This window comes from Aedes aegypti, chromosome 2 (assembly GCF_002204515.2).
Source record: "Aedes aegypti strain LVP_AGWG chromosome 2, AaegL5.0 Primary Assembly, whole genome shotgun sequence".
Taxonomy (NCBI): Eukaryota; Metazoa; Arthropoda; class Insecta; order Diptera; family Culicidae; genus Aedes; species Aedes aegypti.
In genome coordinates this window covers 29,091,785-29,119,322 of record NC_035108.1, presented here as the reverse complement: position 1 = coordinate 29,119,322, position 27,538 = coordinate 29,091,785, and the positions used below count along the sequence as shown (strand labels likewise).

Here is a 27,538-nt window from a genome sequence, read left to right as displayed (position 1 = left end):
CGGGTAAAAAATGGCTATTTTTTGGGACAAGCCAAGTTACCTTTATTTATTTGCAATGACAATCATTTTAATTTGGATAAATCATTAAGATCTGGTATTCAACATTATGAATGAAGAGTTTTGCACCGTTTAAAATATACCTGATGTGGCAATTCGGACGAAATGCCCGGAATAACCGGCTATAGATTTGTTGGATAATAAACCGTTTCAACTCTCGAAAAGTAGGAATCAAACATATTTGTGCATTAAAATGCGTTCCCATAAGCTTGGCACAGATGTTCAAATACAAATTGGCCACTTTACCATAAGTTTGAGGCGTCTGGAGACCCGAAAATGGTCATTTGTACGATTAATCAAATGCAAAACTCATAGTTATCCAATTCAATTATTTCTCAAAAGGTTTACACTGATGCAATTTTCTTAAAATTCCGTCATGTAGTGGCCACATTATAGCCGATTCAGGAAATTATCTGAGACTTGAAATTTGCCTACTTTCAGGGGCACAAACGCACAGTACCCTTCTTACCCGACCTGACCCAGTGATCCACCGGAATAACTCCGGCCACAAGAATATTTTTGCGTTCCTCTGTCCACTTCTATAAACTAGATATGTGTGCCAGTATACTGACAAAAAATCATTTGACTCCATTAAGAATTCGCTGAGCGGTGAAAGTTTTAGGATTTTTACTTTCACTCAGGCCTATACGGGTTAAACAATGGACAAACATGATAAAGCGCGTAATTAGCCAAAGCATATTTTTGCATTTCATCAAAAATAGCAAACATCGAATCAGAAACTGAAAATTAAACGCATAGAAAACTGTGGCCCTTTTTCAATGTTTGTCCAGAAAGATCGAAGGTACACAACAAATGAAAACTAGCGATTTTCACCAGTCGTTGGCAAACTGGAGTTATCTTGCAGTTTGGAAAAAAATGTATCAAAATTTCGTGTGTAGTATCAATGCCTCCCTCCCAGGTCTGATCCCTCTTCATTCCTTCGCCTTCGAGTCTTAAATGCACTGTCACATTGAGATTTTCTCATGAGACGATGCATGAGCCAGTGCAGATGTGATCGTTTGAGCTGGTACATTGCTACATGAGATCTAAAAAAAAGTATCTCATCATAGCACGTGCTCAAGCGCGCGATTACTTTTGTGCGCTCATGGCAAGCTGATCTCAAGCTCTTGATATGAAGCGCGTATACATGATGTCTGGTAAGAACTAGTACACAACATGTGAATTCAATAAGTCTAAATAAATTTTCACTATGAAATGTAGTAAATTTCAATTAACATGGAAAAGTATTTTTCGTGTTCTTTCTACATACAGTTTTATAGTTACTAAACTTTTCCTCAAATATTCTGTACTTTGAGGAAAAATAGGACCAAGAAGTTCAAAAAAGGAGATAATTTGTAATACTTGTCGTAATGTTCCAAAAACTTAAAAAAATCTTATATTTAAGGAGTTCCTATAAAAAAACTCGTATCTCCTGATTCCTTTTGTTTTTTTTTTATGTTTTGTTTGTTCCTTTAAGTCTTTTTTTGGTTCATGTTTGTTTATTTTTTGGATTCCTGTCTGGTCTCGTTTTGTTATCTTAGGCATGAGGATTCTAAAGCTACAAAGTCAAGCATTTTTGCCATCTGACTCTACGTCTATCAAAGTAATTCGTCATTATTTCTTCCTCTATTTTTAAAACTAGGACATATTTTAACCTTCACCAAAATCAGCAGCACGTCACTTCTACCTTCAATGGATGGGTATATGGAGGGCCGAAGCGTGGGAAATTGACGGTCAAGTGTGACACCAACTAGTAACGCCCCCTAACGTCCCCCATGGCCACGTCAACGCAGATATATGGAGGCGGATGGTCGTCGTCGTTCTCGTCTTCGACTGTTGGAAGGTGTGAAAAATTCTCAACACGAAATTGTGACGCTTTTTCTCAGATCATCACCACATCCCCCTTCGTCTAAGCTGCGGTGCGGCGTGAACCGATACGAAGGAAAACAAAAATATATTTCTATAAACTGGAATCGACCCAAGTTCAACGCGTGTCTTTGAAAAGCCACAGCCACCCACAGTTTCAAATGGGGGATACAAAAATATTCAACAGCTTCACTCTGAGCGGTTTGATTTACGCTGATGAAAGAGGACGCCGGCTGGTCCCATGACAAACGTAATGATGTTGTTTTTGCCGTTGGGAATCAGTCATTTGGGCATGTTCGATTAATTTTATGATCTGGCCAAGCATGGGAAAATTCACTCACTCACCTGAACGCTACCGATAAAATATCTGCAAAGTATCTGCTGCCACCGAATGTTCAATGACTGCGAACGCTACTAGGGTGAGCGCAATCCCGACGAATCGTAAACGATTGAGATAAACCGAAAATGAAAAGATATACGGAGCGGAGAGAGCACCTATCCTCTCTTAAATTGAAGACACGAAAGAACGCGTTCGCCATTCGATCACTGAAAGCTTCCTGCGAAAAGTACAGATTTTGCGTTCACTGAAACATTTTGCCTTGTGTATTACCAATCAGTGAACGCTCTTCAGCTCTCAAATACGAATGCCACTCGTGCGGAATCGGAATGTAAAGAATCATTCGCTACAGCAATCGGATGCCTTCGGCACAAGGAGTCGGTAGTGAATCATTCTGTTGCCGTTTTTGTCTAACTTGCCGCTCGGCGAACAAGAAGAAAGCGCATTGGAAATTGAAACACTCAGCTTGGTCGGAGAAACGGCAATCTCGCTCTTGACCGCTTGTGGATGTGAGCGAGAGAAATGCAATATTCGAGTGAATGTTTCCCATGCTTGGATCTGGCAAGTAGAGACGTGCGGAATATTTTGGAGGCATGTTTTTAAAACTTGTTCGAGTCAGAAGTTGATAGCCGTGATAGTTCATTGCGGTTCTTTCATGTAAAGTTCGTCCAGCTTATGCACATTCTTCTTGTGAAATCTTACCAGGAAGAGCGTACTGCTGTGTTTAAGTTATTTCTATGGAAATCCTGGATAATGAATTGACGCAAATTAGAATGTTTATAAGATAGCTTGACATTATTTATATCTGCAAATTTAGATACACATTAAATTTGGTGTAGTACTGTAGCTAATGTTTATAAATGTGTGAAAGGCGTCAAGTTAGATTATGAGAACTTTCAAGCGATCACCATTCTAAATGCGGCCTACAAAGTATTATCCCAAATCATTTTCCGTCGTCTGTCACGTGTAGTAAACGAGGTCGTGGAAAGTTATCAAGCCGGCTCCGTTGACGGCCAATCGACAACGAGCCAGATCTTAACTGTACGGCAAATCTTCCAAAAACTTTTCCATCGATTTCAAACCGGCATACGACAGTATCGACCGCGTAGAGCTATGGAAAATCAACGATTTTTACGAAGTCCAGTCAATTTGTTTGCTTCGCGGATGATATGGACATTAGTGTGGGACAAAAATTAGATTTTCGCTCCAGTCCACTTTTTGGATTGCATTTAGGTCCCATACCAACTGGGCAAAATTTCAGCTCGATCGGAGAAACTATATTTTAGCGCCAGCCGTTCAAAGTTTGTATGCGATTTACTATTGGAAAACTTACTTTTGCAAATAAAAATCGATAGAGGTCGCCCTTTGACCTCTATAAAAATTCTGAACACATACACTCCCGTGCAAAAGTTTGGGTTCACCCCCTCAAAAACATACAAAAGTGTTCTGTCCATATCTCTGTGATTACACGTCTAATTGAAACTCTTTAAGCCGTATTCGGAAGGCAAAGAGTTATTCTTACTTCGTATGTATTTTTCCAAACACATTTTTTGAATTTTGTATACTCAATTTTTACTTGAAATTGTGACATCTTTCAAAAAACACAATGAAAATTCATATCTAATTTCCTCAGCATTGGGTCGACCAAAATTTCAAATCAAAGTGTCATTAGAATCGTAATCTTATTTTCTTTGAAAAGACCCCACGAAATTTTTGCGGAAAAATCTGGAAAGTATTCAAAATCAATGAAACAGTCATTCAAGTCATCGTGCAAAAGTTTGGGTTCACCCCTCAGTATGATGCAAATCGTGCAAAAGTTTGGGTTCACCTGAGCCGCACGCACATAATTTTTGTCAATATCTCTGCCATTTTTCAACCGATTTTGATAGTTTAAAGCTTTTTTGAGCGCAAATAATGGCGCGTACATGATTGGTTCGAGATTTCACAGATTTAAGTAAGTTCAGGTGAACCCAAACTTTTGCACGATACACCATACTGAGGGGTGAACCCAAACTTTTGCACGATGACTTGACTGACTGTTTCATTGATTTTGAATACTATTCAGATTTTTCCGCCAAAATTTCGTGGGGACTCTTCAAAGAATATAAGATTAAGATTCTAATGATACTTTGATTTAAAATTTTGGTCGACCCAATGCTGAGGAAATTAGCTATGTTTTATTAGTGTGTTTTTTGAAAAATGTCACAACTTTACGTAACAATTTAGAATACAAAGTTCGATGAATGTTTTTGGAAAAATACATACGAAGTAAGAAAAACTCTTTGCCTTTCGAATGCGGCTCAGAGAGTTTCAATTGGACATGTAATCACAGAGATATGGACTGAACACTTTTGCGTGTTTTTTAGGGGGTGAACCCAAACTTATGCACGGGAGTGTACCTCGATAGGTATTTTTACGATGAAGAATATTGACGAAGACCGCAAAATAATGCGACACTTGTAAAAAAAGTTATTCAATGAAAACCTATTGGTAAGGCGACGTTGATTAACACGTAAAGGAATAACAATAATAACAAAATCGGGCAGAATTTCCGAATAGTCTATGTTTAACAACCTTTTTCACAAGCATCGGATTGCTTTGCGGTCTTCGGCAATGTTGTTCATCGTAAAGATATCTATCGAGATCTGTGTTCAGAATTTTTATAGAGGTCAATGGGCGACCTCTGGCGATTTTTCTTTGCAAAAGTAAGTTTTCCCCTAGTGAATCCCATACAAACTGTGAACGGCTGGCGCTAAAATATAGTTTCTCCGATCGAGCTGAAATTTTGCACAGTTGTTATGGGATCTAAATGCAATCCAAAAAGGGGACTGGAGCGAGAATCTAAATTTTTCATATAACCGTGTCCCAGAATAATGGACATTGTCGGCCGAACATTTCAAAACGTAGTAGACCTGTACACCCGCCTGAAACGCGAGGCAGCAAAAGTTGGACTGGTAGTGAATGCGACCAAGACAAAGTACATGCTAGCTGGTGGGGCCGAGCGCGACAGGGCTCGCCTAGGTAGCAGTGTTACGATCGACGGGGATACGTGCGAGGTGGTCAACGAGTTCGTCTATCTTGGATCTTTGCTGACGACTGACAGTAACGTTAGCCGTAAAATACGGAGGCGCATCATCAGTGGAAGTCGGGCCTACTATAGCCTCCACAAGTAGCTGCGGTCAAAAAAGATTCACACCGGCACCAAATATACCATGTACAAAACGCTCATAAGGCCGGTAGTCCTCTACGGGCATGAAACGTGGACGATGCTCGAGAAGGACTTGTAAGCACTTGGAGTCTTCGAACGTCGGGTGCTTAGGACGATCTTTGGCGGTGTGTGGCGGCGAAGAATGAACCACGAGCTCGCCCAACGCTACGGCGAATCCAGTATCCAGAAGGTGGCCAAAGCTAGAAGAATACGATGAGCAGTGCATGTTGGAAGAATGCCGGGCAACAATCCTCCAAAGATGGTGTTCGCTTTATATCCGGTTGGTATAAGAAGGCGTGGAGCGCAGCGAGCTAGGTGGGCGGATCAAGTGCGCATCGATTTGGCGAGCGTGGGGCAGAACCGAGGATGGAGAGTTGCGGCTACGAACCGAGTATTGTGGCAATTGTGGAATTGTTGATTCAGTGTTATCTTTTTAGATGTTAACTAAATCAATGGAATGAAGAAGTAAAACACCTTGGAGTTACGTTATATAAGAAAAGAACTGGAATTATCATTTCAACAGGGTTATACCAATGTCCAGAGAATGCTTCTCGGTTAAGGGTTCAGTGTTCTAAGGCGCTTTCAAAGTTATTAACTGAAAGCTTATTTGCCAAAGTTGACATTTTTGCATTAGTATATCGTTTGGCAGATGCGATGATACTCTATGCCCTGGATATTTTCATTAAAAGCATATCATGGACTGACAGGGAATCGATCTTTAGCATGGCTTTCTAAGGTAGCTGCGGCTTTTCCACTAGACTAAGGAAGGCCCCAATGGGTTTGCAATGAAGCCTTAGCGAAAACGTGAGGACACTAGATTTATTCAGCAATAGTTTGACCAAAAATTACTTATGCTTCATTGATTTGATGGTCCGAAGCAAATAAGGTAACCGCTCAGAAAAAGTTGGCTAAGTTACATAGGCTTGTTTAGGGAGTGAAATCGCTGACAATTTAGCAAGTCAGGGTATAACCTCAAGCTTTGTCGGCCCGAACCCGCTCTGAGTTACTGAGTGCATACTTAAGATGAAACTGATAACTTGGGAAATATCAATGGTAGAATCCAATTGACATTTCAGGGATACATGAAAGTACGCAAAAAGATTCATAAAGCTCAGTCTAGCAAAAGCCCGAGAAATAATAAATCCTTATAAAAGTAATCTCACGGTAATGACTGACCCACTAACCTAACGATCGATAACTACTTATGTAGGTATCACTTCAAAAAAAAAAAATGAAAAACCCAATCCTTTGAATATCGTTCCTCTCATCCTGAAGATGAAATTGCTGAAAATTTACTCTGTAACTGCGGATTTGCTCAATCAAACAGCAACACTTTAATAAATAATGTCTTGAATATTTCTCACAAATAAGAAAATAAATAAATCTTGCGTAGGTCAGCAGTTTACGTCAGTATGAAACAGTATACGACCAATATAGGAACATCACTTCGCACGTCCATACACAGTTTGATTGCTCTCATTTTTCCCGATTTTCACGCTCGTCAGTGTCGTCAACTGAAAAATAGCACTCACAGCACATACAAGTAGGCATATCTACTCTATGTGAGTATCAGGATCGGGTCAAGTGTGCGAGCACGATATGATGCAACTCATTCACTCACTCACGCGCTCACCTACTTTCTCCGCGGATCGCGCTGGCAATGGCGGTAGGCGGCGTGAAATTGGAACCACATTTTTGGACCAGCTCCATGAACTTGAAGGATGTCAAATCAAGTGCATCGCCGACGCATTCTTGCGCGAATTTTTCATTGCGGGACTTCTGATTCCACCTGTTTTTGTATGGCGATTTCTTAAGGAAGGCCGGAATATTGCGGGCCATGAAGAAGGCGGGGAAAGGGTGCACTGCCAAAAGGTGATTGCGCTCAATGCGGAATTCAGGTGTAAACAATCTACGGCTAGCTTTGATTGTTGTGGTTTGGGGATAAACAAGCGATCGTCGCAATAGTTTCATTGATCTTTTGGTGCTCGGTTCGATCGAGGTGTGTATCCTTGAACGCAACGAGCAAATCATGGGTGAGTTTGAACCGATATCGAAACAGGGGTTTTCTCGCGAAAAGCAGGCAGACTTGTGATTACTTGACGAGAAAGATTGTTATATAAATATAAAATTACTGACGTTTGGGCGCCGAATGGATGACGATCATGATCGTGTGGACGGCGTGTTCTGTAGAGTAAAGTGGGGCAAAAGTTTCTTTTTGAGATTTCTAGCTCAATTCAATCTTAGCCTTATAGTTGTTGGGATTGTAGTGTCGCACTTATAGTGTTGTGTAGTAGTTAAGTGTAGTTCCAGGCGGGAAGAATAGGGATCTGCACAAAACTGTACCCTTTTACTCTCTTGTAAATTTTGTAAACAACAAAGCAGTAAACAATAAACGTCAAAATACCATACAAAATCAAAATATTGCATTGTGCTATAGATCAAAGTTATCCAGGCTACTATGCTCGACTGCAAAAAAGCAGTGTTGCTTTAAAAGAAATTGAGTGATCATTAATTACACTTTAACATTATAATTAAGTATACCTAATTACTCAGATTTCTAATCAAAATGTGGTCTTCGCTAAAGCTGTAGCTAGGAAGAGTTCACTTTAGAAGCGATTGTGAACTTTTCAATAGAATATTTTGAGAGAGAGAGAGAGAGTTAGAAAGCTGAACACACATATTTGTCCTTTTCCATAGTAATCCCCATATTGACTGTGAATGACTTGTACACAGACAAATGTGTGCAAATTAATTTAAAACTTTGCGGGAATTATTCCTATTATAATTTGTTTATTATTGTAAACCATTGGACTTATGGGTCTAAATGATAAAAAGTAACCGACACCGATCAGGCATCGCATGGGAAAGCAAAACCTTCATCATTTGCAGTCTATCGTTAAATTTATCGAATTATGCCTGATCGCACGAGAAAGTCATCAAAACTCCAAATGCTATCTAAGTTTTGTAACAATCTCCTACTTTCGGGTTTATTACAAGGTTTATTACAATGAAACTCACTTTAAGTGCGATTTTGATGGCTAGTATTTAGTATTCGTGTCACAGAAATATCAAAATATTGAGTTTAAAACAGCTGTTGCCCCATCTTACGCTATGGGAAGTGATGCACGATATGCTAGGGTAAATTTTGACTGTGCTGGGATCGAAAGACTGACTTTAATGGCGATGGAAACCGAATCGTGGGTGAATTTACTGGATTTTTTTCGAATCATTCGGCTGTTTGGGAGATTTATTAGTTCTGCAAGCTACTTTGCATCCGGTGTGTTTTGCGTAGGAGATGGAGGATTTTCGAATAGCTAAATCATCAGTCATTCTTGAGAATAAAAATTTCGTTTGCTAACCTGTCGGAGTTAGTACTTTCGATACCGAGCTTTTTCAATATCGTACTTGATGCGGCTAGAGATGATCGACGGAAAACTTCCAAGAGTAGGAGAAATCTGCGGTGAATAGAAAGTATGTAGAATTTTCTCAGTGTCTCGATACACTCTTTGCACAGATAAATTCCACTGGCTGGTCGATTATATAACACACTTGTGCTTTGCTGACCTTTGTCAGGATAAGCGACACTTGTGACAAATTGATCTTAAGCACTTTTTTGTCAGGAGCGATGCGTAATCAACCACCAATGGATTAAAATTCCTATCGCCTTTGTTCACATAACTTGCTCCAAATTATGACACAAATCACTACCAGCGTCAGAAATATCTGTAATTTTCTGCAAATTTTCTCAGCCGAAAAAAAAAATCACTCACTGAAAGATATTTCCACCCCCTATTTTCCCAGCTCCCGCCACTTACACGCGTTTCTTCCACAAACGGCACACACACGGACGGTTTGGTACGGTACACGGATTGGTTCGGTTGCGCGCGATCTTGCCACTAGAAACTATGAACAACGACTAACCGTGATCGGCGAGGCGGATTCTAAAATTACCCGGTCCGCCACAGCTGCTGCTTGGTACACAAGATGGATGGGCTGGGTGGCCAAGTCGATCGGAGTGACCACCGAGTGCCCCCTTCTGTGGGTGTGCCGCTCAGCGGACACTCACGAGATGGGATCATATTTTTTGGGGGTTTAAACTTTTCTCTCTGCGACGGGGATGCTGGGTTTCTTATTTTCAACGACATTTGATTGAGTTGATTGATAACATAAAGTACTTGTACTAACACTTCACATTTTCTTCATACTCCAAATAAATGAAATCGACTGGGAAAAATTGATGGTATGCATATGTGTGAAGAACAAAAACACTAAGATTAATTCTCTAAAATTCAGTGCAAACTCTTAGAGATCTAAACTTTTTCGTTTATCGAAATTCTCGCCTGGTTGGAGCATCCGGTGGAGTTGCTATTATAATGTTTAGGCGTTTAGAACATTAACATATTTTCTTATTTGAAACCAAGGATTCATGGAATAAGTTAAATATTTTTGTCATTTAAGATTTCAATGCCAAATATCCTACGTTGAACAATTTCCAAAGCAATTCTAACGTAGGGATGATATTTGACGAGTGCTTTTCAGGATATTTTTCAAATCCCTGATAAGGGCTCTGTTTTCCTCTTCTGGAAATCCTTCAACTATTGATTTTGTCACAATCGACTTTGTTTTGTACAGGTAACTCACTCTAACTTTGATTCTGAACTGAGGAGAGTTCCTCCTTGGTGCCAATACCGGTCATTGTCAAAAAAATGCAGATACCATGGTCCAATCAAGATCGTTTTTTAGACCAGAAGAAATCTATTTTGAAGAGCAATGTTTTGCGTAGAATTGATGTATCGCCACAAATTTGAATTTGATTAACCCCTCTACCGGCAGCTTCATTTTTTACCGTCAAAAAATATTCAAATCGCGATAACTTTTCTGTTTCTCGATATTTTTGCACCATTTTTTCTCCTAGTTTAGGAATCTGTGTCGATATTGATAATTGATCATCTGAATCCGGAAATATTACGAAATTCCTTGGGGGACCGACGCGTAACCGTAACCCACGTAAATATCTCAGGTTACAGAATTTTTATTGTATTCGGATATTCACTTTACAAAACAGTAAATTAGTGAGAGTTGTGAAAAAATGAGGCAATTTGGTGCAGCCGTTTTTGAGTAATGAGTTGTGAAAAAATGAGGCAATTTGGTGCAGCCGTTTTTGAGTAATGTCTGGAACCACGCTGACCAAATAAAGAACTTGAAAACTTCAAAAAACATCATTTCGTAATATTCAGATAACTCCAATAATACTTAACCTATTTGAATGATTTTTTAGAGTAGCTCCTTCATAATTGGTATTATATAACCCATATTTTATTTTATTTTAATAAATTGACGTGAAACAAAGATATTTTTTATGGAGAATTTCGGTCCCCCGAAGAACATCGGAATATCTTCAAAACCAGATCAAAAATGATCAATATCGAAACGGATTCTTAAACTAGAAGAGTTTTTTGAGAACGTGTGAAAAAATCGAGAAACAGAAAAGTTTGGTTATTTTTTGACAGTAAAAAACTAAGCTTCCAATTCTCCCGGGATTTGACTTTCCGGGAAACGGTAAATAATATTGTCCTGAGAATTCCCGGGATCCCGAAAAATCCTTAAAAACGAGAAAATTAAGCAAATTTTTTAAAGTTTTTTAAAAGTATCCACATTTTATGTAATTTGTGCGGTTTCTTTTTATTATGTGAGTATTTTTTTGTGTTTCTCAAAAAAAAAAAAAACTGTTGGCTTCTTATTTGATGGTATAAAAAAAACATGTCATGTCCTCTTCTTGTTGCAACATTTTTTTTCCGCAACATCAATTTATCATCACTTGAACAGAATATGACAATGATCGATCACCACGAGCGCAGCGATTTTCTGGGCTAAAGATCCCGATGAGCTAGAAGGTTGGTGTCTTCGGCAAAGATGTTCAGCAGACTAAGGGCTATATAACTATAAAATATCTATTTGAGAATCTATCCGCTAAGTGGCGCTAGCTATAATTTTTCTTCAATCGTCTTTATCTTAAAATACTTATCAGCTAGAAGGTTGGTGTCTTCGGCAAAGATGTTCAGCAGATCAGGGGCTACATAGCGATGAAAATTTTTATTGAGTATTCATCTGCTAGGTAGCGCTAGTAACAAATTTTCTTCAATCGTCCGTATCTCAAGATTGTTGTTTAGCAGATCAAGAGCTATCTGTAGGTGAAAAATCCAATTGAGAATTTATCCGTTGGTGGCGCTAATAAACAAATATTATTCAATCGTCTATATAAAAAAGTTGATATTTCTGGCAAAGATTTTCAGCAGATCAAGGGCTATCTTCTGGCTGGTCAAAGCATATAACCAGGATTTTGAAATTGAGTAGTTCCATAAAAATGTCACACATTTTTGAATTAATCCACTTCATATAGATATTGTTCATCTGAATAACTATCACATACCATCTAGTTCATGTTGAGACGCAGAAGATTAAATAAATTTCAAATTATTGAATTTGTTTACCGGCATATCGGTCTATTGTGCTCGAAGTAAGAGGGAGCATAGAGAAGAAAGCAATAAATACTAGATGGATAGGTACCGTAAGGGAACGGCGAGAGAAATTGGATTAGATGTTGAAGAGGGCATACCATATAAAGCAGTATTTCTTGAAACGTCCTTCCTTGTTGCTAACGTTCCCTTTGGGAACGGCTTGGTATGTTTTTAGAATAACACTACCAAGACAGCCTTAACCTGAGCTGTATTCATAACCTGATATTCAAGAAACTATCTAATAAGATAAATATCGAATTGTAGAAAAAAAATAATACAAAAACAATGCAACTGCGCTTTAAGAGACTAATGAGTAAACCATTTCTACTATATTGAGGTACTGGAGATTGAAGAAATTTTGTCATTAACGTCACCTAGCGGTTGAATTCCAAATCATCCATTTTCCATTGCCATACGCCAGCCTGTTAGGTAATAAGACTCTTGAGATATGGAAAATTTGATAAAATTCATTAGAGTAAGGTGGGGCAAAAGTTCGACCTTAGTGGTATAATCAAAGTTTCCACGAAAATAATAAAGTTGGCTTGAGAAAGGGACGACCGATTTGAACAATTCTTTCATTTTTGTTTTCCTCAAGGGCTTCGACGTGTTTGTGTGAAACTTAGAATAATAACAACTACCGAAAAGCTAAACATTACATATAATTTGCAATTGGATCAGATGGACAAATTGATGTGAAGATTTGCGAAAAAGTTACACGTCTTCTCAGTGAGAATCGAACTCACGACTCCCCGATCTCTAGTTGGGGCGCGTTAACCACTACGCCATGAGAGGACTCATGAACGCAGAAGTTAACCTGAATTCGATTTCAGCTCAATAATCACGTGGTTCTTTTTCGCAAAGTGCACCTCTTTCGGAAGAATTAGATGCCCATCCAAACACAACGCAAAGCCCACACAATAGATACCTCAGCCAGCGCAGTTGCTGGCTAGAGTAGTGTGCTATTCCTATACCTAAAAACAATGCGCTCTCGGGCTAGGCATTGGATATATATATATATAGAAAGCGTTGTGTTTGGATGGGCATCTAATTCTTCCGAAAGAGGTGCACTTTGCGAAAAAGAACCACGTGATTATTGAGCTGAAATCGAATTCAGGTTAACTTCTGCGTTCATGAGTCCTCTCATGGCGTAGTGGTTAACGCGCCCCAACTAGAGATCGTGGAGTCGTGAGTTCGATTCTCACTGAGAAGACGTGTAACTTTTTCGCAAATCTTCACATCAATTTGTCCATCTAATCCAATTGCAAATTATATGTAATGTTTAGCTTTTCGGTAGTTGTTAAACTTCCACTCGGCTGGTTAGCCGTGAAACCACGTTTCATAATTAAAAACAAGTACTTAGAATAATATTTTTGAAAATCCTCCGAGAAAGTTGAAAACGAAAAATGCACATTTGACATTAACATTGGGATTTTTTTCGAAGCCTTCGCTGGACAATACAACGTTTGCCGGACAGCTAGTTGTTGGTAAATATGGATAGGGTAGCTTTTATAACAAACCCCTGTCGAAGTGAATCAAAAGTGTCAAGAGTAGAAACCGTCCTATTGGCACAAGTGAAGGGGTTAGAAGAAAAGGGGTGTAAGGGACAGAAATCTAGTTTTGAAAAAAAAAAACGACTTGAGTTTTTACAGCAATTTTTCATTCCATATTAATTCTACGGGAGCCAGAAAAACAAGCCAATCTTCTACAAATGATATTATATTTGCTACTAGTGGTCCCGGCAAACTTCGTCTTGCCATCAAGTAGGCTGTTGGAATACGCTATGAATCGTCCCATACAAAATGACAGTTCCGTTCACGCTCGTTTTTCCGACTTTCCCGGTGAAAATCCTGTGATTTTTATACACACAAACACGTCGGAACCCTTGATAAACGAAATGAAGTTATAATCATTCAAATCCGTTGACCCGTTCTCAAGCCATTTCGTGACATACAAACACCATTCCATTTTTATTTATATAGATAGATTGAGCAGAAAAATTGCCTAAAAATTCCGATGAAAAGCAGAAACAGTTTTTTTTTTGTATATTCAATAAAAGAAAAAACAATCAAAGAGTCACCCTTTTCCGTTTGGGCCCCTCAATAAAAACCGGGAAAATTTAGAAAATTATACCGGGAAAACCGGGAAAAAGCGGGAATTCCAAAATGGATATTTGGTGGCCACCCTGATGCAACTCGTTGCAAAACTCGATTTTTTCAGCACTCGTCGTATTTATCCAACACGGCAAGCCTCGTTGGATAAATGTACGACTCTTGCTGAAAAAATCAACATTTTGCAACTTTTTGTATAAATAACTATTTGTCTCCAGATAGTCCTTTAGCTGCTGAACATATTTGCCAAGACACCAAACTTCTAGCTGATAAGAATTTCGAGATATAGCCGATTGAAAAATATTTGTTACTAGCGCCACTTAGCGGATGAATTTTCAGTTAGATTTTTCACCTCCAGATGCCCTAGATCTTCTGAACATCTTTGCCGAAGACACGAACCTTCTAGCTGATAAAAATCTTGAGATACAGATTATTGGATAAAATTTGCGCCACCAGCGGATAAGTTCTCCATTAGATTTTCCATCGCCATAGAGCCCTTGATCTGATGAACAACTTTATCGAATACTACAACCTTCTAGCTCATCGTGATCTTTAGATATCCGTGTAATGCCAATTTTAGACCACTCGTGTCCACGCTTTTTCTGTTTTCCAGAAAAGGGGGAGAGATCAGGGGGATGTCTCACCAAAAAGTTGTAAGACGAACTAACCGTATGTAGTTCAAAATTTATTTCAAATTATTTGATCTACTGGTCTCCAGAATATGGCCTCTTCAAAATGTAAGGCTCGTTTCAGGATTTTAAGGGCCAAAGCTATTATTTCTGAGAAAAATAAAGAATTCAATGTAAAAGAAAGGACTAGGTACGCTGAAACGAAACACCAAATTTGTGTCACCAAACCCATAAATATGATTATATCAACAAATATATTTTTGTTCGCCCACTGCCCATAGTTTAACTTGTCACGTCAATACACACTGGAAGCTAAAGTATGGATTCTAAAAATACCAACGTCTTCGTTTGTCAAATACTGCATCAATTAATGCAGTACCCACTGCAAATAATTGTGTCCAGTCGAGCACCAACAGAACAGTTCATCTGGCGCGAAAACATCAATTTGATTTTATGTCGCGCTGGGGATCATCATAAGATGTGCAAATTTTACGATCGTTTTCAGAATTGATCCCAAATGCCACGTAAATTTTCCCTTTTCATCCCACTTCAACCCGGTTCAGCTCAAAAAACTCCAAACAAGCTGTCATCGTACGTCGCTGGGTCGGCATGTAGGAGAAAGTTTTGAAAACCTTACCGCTGTAGTACAGTGCACATTGGTCCCAGAGCCATATCTAGGAAGACAAAAATGATTGCGCCTAAACCGTCAATTTTAGGTATATGGTGTCTTCGGCAAAGTTTCTCCATATTTTTCAGACATTTTTTTCAGAGATGTGAAATTAGGGTGGCCCATATGGTTTACGAGATCAGCACATAAACTTTTTTGCTGACGCATTTAGGACTACACAATGTCCTACAATGTTTTAGAACAACCGATTTGGAGCAACTTTGCCGAAGAACCCAAATTTCTATCTGTTATGGTTCGCGAGTTATGATTTTTTTTAACAAAAAAGTTAGGGTGGTACTGAAAAATCAGTTTTTTCTTGATAACTTTTTATACGATAATTTCTCGCAAAAACTTTGTTCCGAGCACTTTTAGAACTTTTGATTGCGCAACTTTTTGCCGAAGAAACTACTGTTCTATCTCTTATGGTTACATAGTTATCAGAAATTTTCTTCGAAAAAATGGTTGTTTTCAAATGCCGATATCTCAGAAAGGCGCAAACGGATTTTCAATCTTTTGTCGGCATTAGAAAGATTATTTCTTTCTCTGTTTATGGTGAAAAAACTGTGAGGACGTTTTTTGTTTGAAAAGAATGATAGAATTTTGAAAATGATATGTTTTCAACCGAAAATTGTCCATAACTTGAAAAATATTCGAGATAGCTCTTTGGTGCCTTCAGCAAAAATGTGCAAATTGAAAGTTCTGATTGTGCTTTATACAAGGTATTCATGAAAAATCAACGCTTACACATATATTTACCATAAACCAAATTTTATATGGTAAATAAAGCGAAAAAAGAGATGTTTGCTAGAACAATCGAAATAACTGTATGTATGTCATTTAAAATTGAATACACATGTATTGATATCGATCATAGTAAGCGGAATCTAAGGAGTTGAAAAAAGTAAAATTATTTGCTGAAGCAAGTGATCAAGGCCCACTTTCTGGTTCGTTACCTTAGACAGATATTTGGGATTTATATCTGGCTCTTGTTCAAGATTCATGCATTCTTCAACAGGCGAATGCTGCCCTTACTAATTCGTTGTAGCAGATTTATTGGATTTGATTGAATTGAATGGGATAAGTTGGATGCCCAGATAGAATAATTGCAGATACTTCTATATTTCTATGGGAGGATATCATGGGAAGTAAGGTTTTGGTAATTTGAAGGAATTCTTCAAAGTATACGTTTTGTTATCGTTTGGGGTTGATAATATAATGAACGGAACCGGTGTTGAATGTATAACCTTCTGCTCAGTAATCCGAAGCGGTAGCAATTTATAACCAACCACGGCATAGGTTAGCTGGACAAACATTATGTCGCGTGAAATAACAAGACACCGTTTATGGATTAATGTTCCATGGATCACTGTTAAAACTGCCTTAGCAACTAACTTTCCCTAACTCCAAACATTTCCCTTACTGTGATCGATCTTATTTCATTACATATATTTTCAATTTAAAATGACTTCACATACAGTTATTCCGGTTGTGCCAGCAAATATCTCTTTTTTCGCTTTTTTTACCATACAAAATTCGGTTTATGGTGAATATATCATAAAACAATGATTTTTTTATGAATACTTTGTATGAAGCACTTTCAGAACTTTCAATTTTGCACATTTTTGCTTAAGGCACCAAAGAGCTATCTCGAATATTTTTCAAGTTATGGACAATTTTCGGTTGAAAACATATCATTTTCAAAATTCTATCAATCGTTTCAAACAGAAAACGTCCTCACAGTTTTTTCACCATAAACAGAGAAAGAAAAAATCTTTCTAATGCCGACAAAAGATTGAAAATCCGTTTGCGCCTTTCTGAGATATCGGCATTTGAAAACAACCATTTTTTCGAAGAAAATTTCTGATAACTCTGTAACCATAAGAGATAGAACAGTAGTTTCTTCGGCAAAAAGTTGCGCAATCAAAAGTTCTAAAAGTGCTCGGAACAAAGTTTTTGCGAGAAATTATCGTATAAAAAGTTATCAAGAAAAAACTGATTTTTCAGTACCACCCTAACTTTTTTGTTAAATAAAATCATAACTCGCGAACCATAAGAGATAGAAATTTGGGTTCTTCGGCAAAGTTGCTCCAAATCGGTTGTTCTAAAACATTGTAGGACATTGTGTAGTCCTAAATGCGTCAGCAAAAAAGTTTATGTGCTGATCTCGTAAACCATGTGGGCCACCCTGATTTCACATCCCTGAAAAAAATGTCTGAAAAATATGGAGAAACTTTGCCGAAGACACCATATATCTAAAATTGACGGTTTAGGCGCAATCATTTTTGTCTTCCTAGATATGGCTTTGGGACCAATGTGCAGTGGTCGCACTATTATGGGTCAACCACTATTGTAGTTTATTTCCATTTGAAATGCGTGTAGACAGAGTGACTAATAATCGTGACAAGGTGACCCATAATAGTGTGAGCAGTGTACTTATTGCATTTTTTTCCCACATTAAATGTGAATAAATTTTATTTTTAATAACAGTTCAGTTCTTGCAATACAGGCTCAATATTGAAATGATAGTTTCAAACAGATGTTTGGCATCTTGTCTATGTTTAGTCAAACATTTGATAAAGTTTAATATTAGCTTTACATACGCACTTCCGAACATATTCTAAATTTTATTTTATTTGATGTTTGAATATTACACAAAGATTTCCTACATTGAATTGTTCATTTTATACACTTCTCCCCTATACACAACGTACCCAACCCGATCCGCGGACCGGCTAACAAATTTGCGAAGTTCAAAAAAATATATTTCTCAATGTGCAACTGAGGAAGATTGTTGTTAAAATTAGATCACGCACCAGCTTGGTGGCCTCGTAGCAAAGGGAGAAGAAAGCCGCAAGAGAAATAGTCAATGAAATTGATGAAAACCGTTTCTGTTTTCCGCAGAAGGCCAGTGCTCTGCTTATCAGAGTAACATCGTAAAATCGTTGTGAAATTAGCAATGATTATCCAGCAGCCATAGTCCATTTACAATATGATTTGTGCAGAATTATTCCACCATTTACCCGGCCTATTTGTTAAATATACTTAACAATTAAAGTCATATTGGATTGAAGCATGCTACTCAATTGCGGCAGTCAAATTGTTGTCACTGTCAGTGTGGGTGCTCTTTTGCTGTCTGGCCGAATAATGGGAACAAAGTTTGAAGACTAAAAGCCGATGAGATAACCAAGAGCGAGATAACCGAAAGCGAGATGACGTTTTTTAACTTTCGGCAATAGAGAGCAATAAAACCAGAATAGCGATTGAATGTGACAGCATGGCTTTGTCTGTGATGAAAATGTAAATTTCCTTGCTAGCAACGCCTTGATGATCATTTCCGGATTTTTCTCCTGTTGTGAAATAGAGTTAGAGATGGCAAGGAAGCAATACGGAATTTGATGATCTATGTGTGAAACATATATTGACTACACAATTTATTGCATATTATTCAAGAATAAGCCGCAATTTTGTCTCTTGAACTTTTTAAATGAATTGTAAGACAAAACAATCGCAAAGATGTTACAGAACGAGAAAGAAATTGTTCCTTTTGAAGAGTCCAAAGAGGATCTCAGCTTATTTTACATATTGGCTGCTGGTGGTATTTTGTAACGATAAATACCATTGTGTATTACTACAAATCCATTCTGGCGCCAAAACAAGAAATGTGAATCAGTCGGCTGAAACGAGCGTCGAGGGAACGTTCAGCAGGGCAATTAGTGCCATTCAAAATCATTGTTGTGAGTGTGATCTACTCGTTGTCGTTAGTCGTTGAGCGCCCAAGAGAATGAGATCTGCGTGCGCATTTTTTCAAACAACGTGTGGTCAGAAAAAATCGGAGAGAACAGTGTTGCCATCACTCGAATTATTTAGACTTAATCAACCTCCAGCTTCCTTGGTTGCTCAACTTGTCTGAAATATACAAGATTCTTCGATAAGTATCCTTGAACATTCCCCTCACTTTCTTATGCGAAATTCTTATAGTTTTTATAGCAAATTTTCAGCAGCATCAACAGTATGGCCCATAAAAATGCAAAAATCGCCATTTCATGTTTTATGATAGTTTTTATATGGAGAATGGAAACTAAACAAAATTGTTATTTATTATTTGTATTGTTTAATTGGTTTTGACTCTATGTTTTTCTTTGAATTTAATTTTTATCTGTTACTTTCTCCTAAATAGTGTTGGAATAGAGGTAGTGTCGCACCTCAAGTAGAATAATCGTAGGTTGGAAGCATTAGGAGAAATCTTCCATTTTTGCAAGTATGAAGAAAAAATATCCAAACTTTGCAATCGTCTACAGATGACACGCAGCCTTTGTCATTTGGCGGAGAGGCCTGTGTCATCCGCAAACAAGGATTTTTGACATCACTGAGGTAACTCAGATGTGAAAATATTGTATAATATTGATCCCAAAATGCTGCCTTGAGAAACACCAGCTCTAACAGGAAGTCTTTCATACCTGGAGTTCTGATAATTAACCTGAAGTGTACGATTTGACAGATAACTTTGAATTATTCTAACAATGTATGTTGGAAAAATAAAGTTATTTAATTTCGATCAAACCTTCATGCCAAACTTCAGATTTGTTGGAACGAATCAAATTTGTTACACGTAAAAGTTGACGAGTGGTCGAATGTCCATGGCGGAATCCAAACTATTCATTGGCAAAAATTGAATTTTTCGTTGATGTGGGCCATCATTCTGTTCAAAATGACCTTTTCAAAAAGTTTACTGATGGAGGAAAGCAAACTGATTGGACGATAGCTAGAAGCTTCTGCAGGATTTTTGTCTGGTTTTAAAATTGGTAGGGGAAAAGCACTAATATTCGACCTACAAGAACTCTGTGCCAATTTTCGGATTTCCATATAAAGTAGGCCAAAATCTTATGGACCCATCCAAATTAGGGCTGGGTCGAAAATTGGTGCTTTTCCCCTACAACTTTAGCATTTTTCCATTTGTCAGGAAAATATGCTAATTGAAAACATTTGTTAAATATATCAACAAAGAACGCTAAGCTACTTTCTGGAAGTTTCTTGATGAGGATGTAGAAAATTCCATCATCGCCGTCATCGTATCTCGATTCGAGTCAGAGAATCATAGTAACAGTTGGTTCTCATGGCTACCTCGACGGTCCCTTGGAACGCAGCTGCACTAGTTTTGTGTTCTGTAACTCGAGTTAGGGAGGTACTCGATGGTCCCTTCAATATCGAGTTAGGAAGAGTTGACTGTAATAGTTCTCACTTCTTCGAAATCAGTCTCCCACGAATTTTCAAAAACGTTCTCTTGATTGAGAATATTTTCAAAGTCCTGAGTAACTTGATTTTCAATTGGACTAGTAAGTCCTAAATTAAAATTGTTCGCACTTTCAAACTGCATAGCAAGTTTTTGAGTTTTTTCGCAATTAGTTAGTAATAATTTGTTTTCCTCTTTCGATGCCGATGAGGTTTTTTTCAAAATTTGAGATAATTTCCAAAAGGGCTTGGAGTCAGGGTTCAATTAAGAAATTTTATATTAAAAATTATTGTTTCCTAATTGTGAAAAACGAATCAAAATCAGCATGAGTAGCTAATTGGCTTCAAAGATGACTTGAGTCAATTAAGATCAAATCAATCGTAGATGGGTTTCTAGAAGAGGAAAAACATGTAGGGCTATCTTCTTCTTCTTTCTGGCGTTACGTCCCTACTGGGACAGAGCCTGCTACTCAGCTTAGTGTTCTTATGAGCACTTCCACAGTTATTAACTCAGAGCTTACTTTGCCAATGATTATTTTTGCATGTGTATATCGTGTGGCAGGTACTAAGATACTCTACCCCAGCAACACACATGTTATAATGATGTATTATCAACTGATATATGACCAAAACCAGTCATAAATAAGTTATAATACACAATTATAACATGTGTGTTACCCGGGTATGCCCTGGGATGTCGAGAAAATTTCCAACCCGAAAAGATCCTCGACCGGTGGGATTCGAACCCACGACCCTCAGCTTGGTCTTGCTGAATAGCAAGGGGCTATCAGGGTATTGAATTGAGAAATATCCTGAAGAGCACTCATCATATAAAATTCTGCCGTTGGAATTACCTTGAGAATTATTCCATAACCGATGTTTGGCATTAAAGTCAACAATGACAAAATAATTTGTCTTATTGCGAGTTAATTTTCGCAAGTCAGTTTGGAGCAAATCAACCTGCTGTCCAGAGCATTGAAAAGGCAAATAGGCAGCTATAAAAGTATATTTACCTAGCTGTGTTTGAACAGAAACACTTAAAGTTTCAAATGACGGAAACAATTGATGTTTTATACGCCTATGCATAATGATTGCAACTCCCCCGCATGTCTCATCAAGTCGATCATTGCGATAAACAAAAAAGTTAGGATATTTTTTAGTTTGGATCCAGGTTTTAAATATGTTTCAGTAATAACTGCTATATGCACGTTATTAATTGTAAAAAAATTAAACAGCTCGTCCTCTTTACCATACAGGGAACGAGCTTTCCAATTTAAAATATTTAAATTATCATTTGGATCCATTGAAAAAACGTAATCCAATAACAATTTGATTAGTAAATTTTACAACAACTTGGACTGCTTCAGTCATGATGAAGGCTTTGAACATAGCATCAATCATTAGATTCAATTGTTCAGTTAGAAAATTAAAATCAGAGGCAGACATATCACTTGAAGTGGGTACATTTGATGATTTTCCGTTAGAATTTTCGGTAGACGGAGTAGATGTTACCTGTGGCGGCAGGGTTTTTTTTTCATTTGATTTTAAATAAGTAGAATGAGTACTCATAGTACGAATAGGGGAGGAGTTCAAATTACCTGCTACGATATCGGCAAAGGATTTTCCTTGGGTAGATACATTCTAAATTAAAAGATTCGAACGGCTACCCGACGGATTAAAATTAGTTTGTGAATGAGCAGATTATGATCTTCCTGATGGGTATGATTCCTAATCAAGCGATCGTTAACTGAAAAATGAGTATTGTTCGATACTCTACCAGGCAAATTCCGGAAACGACCGTTATCGTAACTGATAGTATCTTTCATCTGCCTGGCCTCGACGACTCTCCTTCGCGAAGGGCAAGCCCAAAAATTGGACTTATGATTGCCCCCGCAATTTGAGCATATAAACTTGATGGTATCTTCCTTTACTGGACAGACGTCCTCAGCGTGAGAAGAACCTCCGCAAATCATGCATTTAGTATCCATGCGACAATTTTTTGTTCCATGACCCACCTTTTGGCACCGACGGCACTGAGTGGGGTTCTGGTAATTTCCTCCAGGTTTCTGGAAATGTTCCCACGTCACACGGACATCGAACAAAAGTTTTGCTTTTTCTAAAGCTTTAATATTACTTAGTTCTTTTTTGTTAAAGTTTCGATTTACTTATATTCTAATTGGAAGCTCATTTCGCCATTGGATATCACCTGAGCGAGGATCGATTGAAAAGTTGTACTGAAGCACAACGCCTGAATTCACACTATTATATTACATAATCTATTTTAAGATCTGATGCTGCGCTGTCTCTTTGCGCTCTCCACTTTTCGCAGGTAGATCGAAGAGCACGCAGGGAGGTCCATTGGTTCATAGCCGTTTTTGTCGATTGCCGTGTTAATCCAGGTGCAGTTGAGCATTCGCTCAGAGAATGTCAAAATGTCAAATCAAGACCAACAATTCAAAAGGCCTCAAGTCCAAAATGTAAACAAATCGGTTTTCTGCTGATTTCAGTGTATAAGAGCCTATTCTTACTAAAACATACAATAGTCATTTAAAAATATGCATAAAAGTTGAAAAAATAACATTTTTCTAAAAGGCCCCATCTCATTTTCCGCTAACCAGGTTATTCATCGCAAATGCGGCCTTTTCTCAAAAAGGCCTCATTTCTATATCTGACGGAAACCGAGTTGAGGCCTGTTAAACAAACATCAAAATTGCAATGTAGATTGCGAAAAACGTTCCAAATTCACTAAGTAGATGCAGGTTATACTACGGAGCGACTGCTCCTTGTATTATTTTATACAGTGGTTGCCTAAACGGCGAACATTATCGGGTTCCTGTAGACTGATGTAATTTGTATCATACTACCTAATAATACCTGTGTCAGCCTGTCTGTACTTCACAAATTATCAACAAAAACACGATTTGGTTTCAATTGCATGAAAAACAACGTTCAATTGCAATATTATTTCAATTGAACCAACATTTCGATACATTTTCTCGACGACAAACTCGCGTAGCACATACATAATGTTCATGGATGACGAAGGGTTCAATCAATCACATATTTAATCGACCGCACGAATCTTCTCTTGCTGTAGGGATCTCCATGTACTTTACTTCACCACTTAACACTCTTCTACACTTCAAATTTCTTATTTCATCATCAATTTTGAATGATTTTCAAAAGGCCACATCAGAAGATGATGAAAAAACAAGCCACAACTAGAAGGCCTCAACACATTTTAGAGTAAACAAAGGCGTCAACTCACAGGCCTCATCAGCGTCGGCCGGCGTCTATGGCCACAAATGAAAAGGGCTGTACAGCTTTTGGTGAAATAAAAGCCTCATTTCCTTTGACTCGTTTTTTTTAGCAGGATTTTTTGCTAAAATGATAGTAATGAATATTCATAGCTATAAATCAGTTTATCCATCGACTTTCGGGACGATAAAATAACATACAATGCTTAAATTCATAATTTAAATTTGATTTATTGTTTGACAAAACAAGATTACATTTTTCTCATTGTTTACTTTTTGGAGATGAGGCCTTTTGAATTGTTAGTCTTGAAATGTCAGTCCGCTTTCAGACGTCCGTGATGTTGTACGGATGGGCTCGTGTTGTTCTTGAGCGGACTGACGAAGTTTTTTTTTTTGTTAAGAGGGCTGGGAATCTAACCCATGACCATCCGCTTATAAAGCGAACGTGTAGCCAACTACGCCACGTTGCCCGCCCCCCTTTTTTGTTAAAGTGAACTAAATAATATTCTTAAGAAAGCCCTTTCCGAACAATGCCAGATTGGGTTCTCTTTTTCATAAAGATTATTTGGACTGGGGAAATCCAAGTAAATCATTTATTCCATTTTTGATCTCTTCAGATGACTTATAGTCACTTAAGAGTTTTCGGCAAAACGCGACAGTCTCCTTTTTTGTGATTTGGAAGGAAACCTTAATTCCCCTAATGGAGTTCAAGATCTCCTGCCTAAATCCCCCAGATTCGGAACAACAGACCACGATGGGCGGCTCTCTTTGCTTCCTCACTTGAATCAAAGAGACTGGGCTAGAGACTACTTCGATTTGGTGTTTGGAAAATTTTTCTAGAGCATCGAACTGATTGCTCATTTCGATGCAATTATCAATCCATTTCACCCTTGGAAGAAAGTTCGTATTCCGGAGAAACGTCCCTTTCTTCCATTCTTGCCACGTTTAGTGACAGTTTTAAATCCCACTTTTTTGGAAGGAAGTTGTGAATTCAAAAATTCACTCTTCCTTTTGTTTGTAGTTTCAACCATGTTTATTGAATAAACGAGAGAAGACGAGACCTCCTAAGAGGTTTTTTTGTTCCAAGACGGTGTCCAAAAAGGATTACCACCGCTAACTTTCGCCAACGGGTCCAACGAAAAATCGAAGGCACGGGTCCAAACATGGATCGTAAAGGGATCAATAGTAGAAAAAAATAGTACTGAAAAGTACTGTTTTATTGCTTTAGGTAGTTTCTAAGAAAACTTCCATGAGCAGAGAGAATTCGTGTACGCACAGCACGAAGGTACGATGCGATCTAAAGGATTTTGATATGGTCTACTTCACAGCCTACTGTTTGGCAATACAGCGTTTGGCGGGACAAACATTATATTATAAACTATAATGCGTCTCCATCGTACTGACATGTACTATATGCTGCACTACACTTTACATGCTCTTCTTACATCCCTAAATCAAGTCGGGGAATGCAACAATGTTTCCTTTTTCTAAATACCGTGTCAATTGGGCTGACAGCTTATGGTAATGTACCGAATAAGTATTCTGTTCACACAAGCAACACCCAAATGTAACAAGATTACAACCTGTCAACTGAATCCGACACGGATCAGCGAAACATTTAACGTTTTCTGCTTGCGTGACGCATCCACCGCTGATTTCAGTGACGTGCGCGATGACGATCTTCATCAGTCAACAATGAGCTACTGCGCAGGTGGATAAATCTACACACTAATACGCCGCTAATTTTCCACAACCCAGCGCTAGATGGAGTGGCAACTTTCGAGAAAGCTCCCTTCATTTATTAGCTATAATATCCACACCAACTCAATGTACTTACCATAAAAAAGTCCCGGACGGCGTCGTTGGCGGCGAGAAACTCCTGCGCAAGTGGCGCATCCCGACAGTACCGCACATGCTTGTCGAAGTCACGCTCCAACCGAAGAAACGTTTTGCCAATCATTTTCGGATTGTTGGCGTAGTACTTGACACCTTCAATGAGCACTCTGGTCGCACACACGGATGGCACCCGGTTCCATAAAAGGGGAAAAAACACATTTCAAATTAAATTAGTCGGAAAAAGTGACACGCTGCTTTGGAACCGAACCAAGCGTGGTGGCGTAATTGCAACGAGCCGGGAAAAATAACAAGACATCACCGGATAGATGACCACCGCATGACACTTACGTGTTGTGAAAGTCCGCAATCTGTTTGAAGTTGTTGAAGATGTCGTCCTTGTGATCGCGGATCTGGCGGGGAATTTTGTTGTCCGGGTTGTCGATGTACTTGATGTAGTTATCGACGACCAGCTGTAGGTCCCGGCCGAATTCCTCCTCAGTTTCAATCAGCTCGCGAACGACGGCTCTGTTGGGAACAGAAGATCGATTAATTCAATGCAAATAATCGAATTTTCGTCAAACTTACTCCCGGCGATAGGAGGCATCGTTAGCTTTATCGCCAAACACGGCCTGATCGGTGTGCATAATGTCCAGCACCGAGACCGGTATCCATCCTGCTTTGGCATTGTCGTCCCCATCGAAGATTCGTACTTTCCATCTGTAAAAATAATGGTTGAAGACCATAATGTAGGACGTATGATTCTCAGGTATCAATTGTGAAATTGTTCGTGTTCAAACTGAAATAAGCTACCGTGGACGTATCATATTTGACGCGGTTAAGAAAATTATAAATTCAAACATTTGTCAAATCGTCAAAATCTGTCCGATTTTGTTGAAATTTGAACCTATGCTAGCACAACTATTACAGAATTAGGGAAAAATCAGTAAACAAATATTAAACGTTTTTTTCTTCACGTTTGATTGACTTTTTGTGGAACACATTAGGTTCCTTAAGTGACGCATCAATTCTTCAATGTGCCTAATTTGACTCACTATGTTCCTTATTTGACGCACTAAAAAATAATTGCTAAAGTTTGAAATTTACAAGAGTTTCAGTATTCAATACTACAAGTAATTGAAAAAAACGCTTTAGAGTGGACATACAAGTTAGAACCTTTGGAAAAAGTTTTGAATGACGTCATCCGGTAGTACTTTTGCTATGCGTTTAGTTAAAGTGTAGAAAATAAAACCGGCCATTGAGTTCAATCCATAGTCGAGCATTATTGTTTAGTTTAATGTATTTTCGTCGTGATATCAAACAAGGGAAAGCTTCGAAAACTACGTTACGCTGGAACGGGGAAGGTAGTTGCTTAAATAAGGACAAATTGGTCAAAAACTAGAACGAAAATTACCGGTTCCAAAAATGGCCGTTTGAGAATCTTCGTTACTTATAACACGTGAACTACGGCTTCTTGTTCCATGTTCTATGTAACCCTAATGGACCACGGGACAAATATGCGTAGAACCAACGGCAGTATGGGCCTCGAAATATATCGAGAACCATATATGGGGTTATACATTAAGTAATTCACGTTATTAGGCGGAAGGAGGTGTTCTGCAAGATATGACGAATCATACAAGTTTTTTGAAGGTTTTATATAAAAAGTGTGACGTAGGGCGAATGGGCGGGGTTGTTGTAGAAAATGGTTTGTTTTTGTGACACGCAGGCTTTATTTTGCACATCTTGATCTTATAGATGAAGCGACCTCGTACGCTCACAACAATTATGAGACAGCATTGGATGTTGGTTGAATAATCCGTAGCTGA

General features: G+C 38.3%; 1 protein-coding gene across 1 annotated transcript in view; it reads right to left on the bottom strand.

The window, feature by feature from the left end:
* LOC5578167 (obscurin) overlaps positions 1-27,538 on the bottom strand; it is a 206,626-nt gene that overhangs the window by 46,416 nt on the left and 132,672 nt on the right. Inside the window, 3 exon segments of the mRNA XM_021840377.1 lie at positions 25,714-25,879; positions 26,061-26,237; positions 26,298-26,429. Of these exon segments, the coding sequence (XP_021696069.1) occupies positions 25,714-25,879; positions 26,061-26,237; positions 26,298-26,429 (475 nt within the window).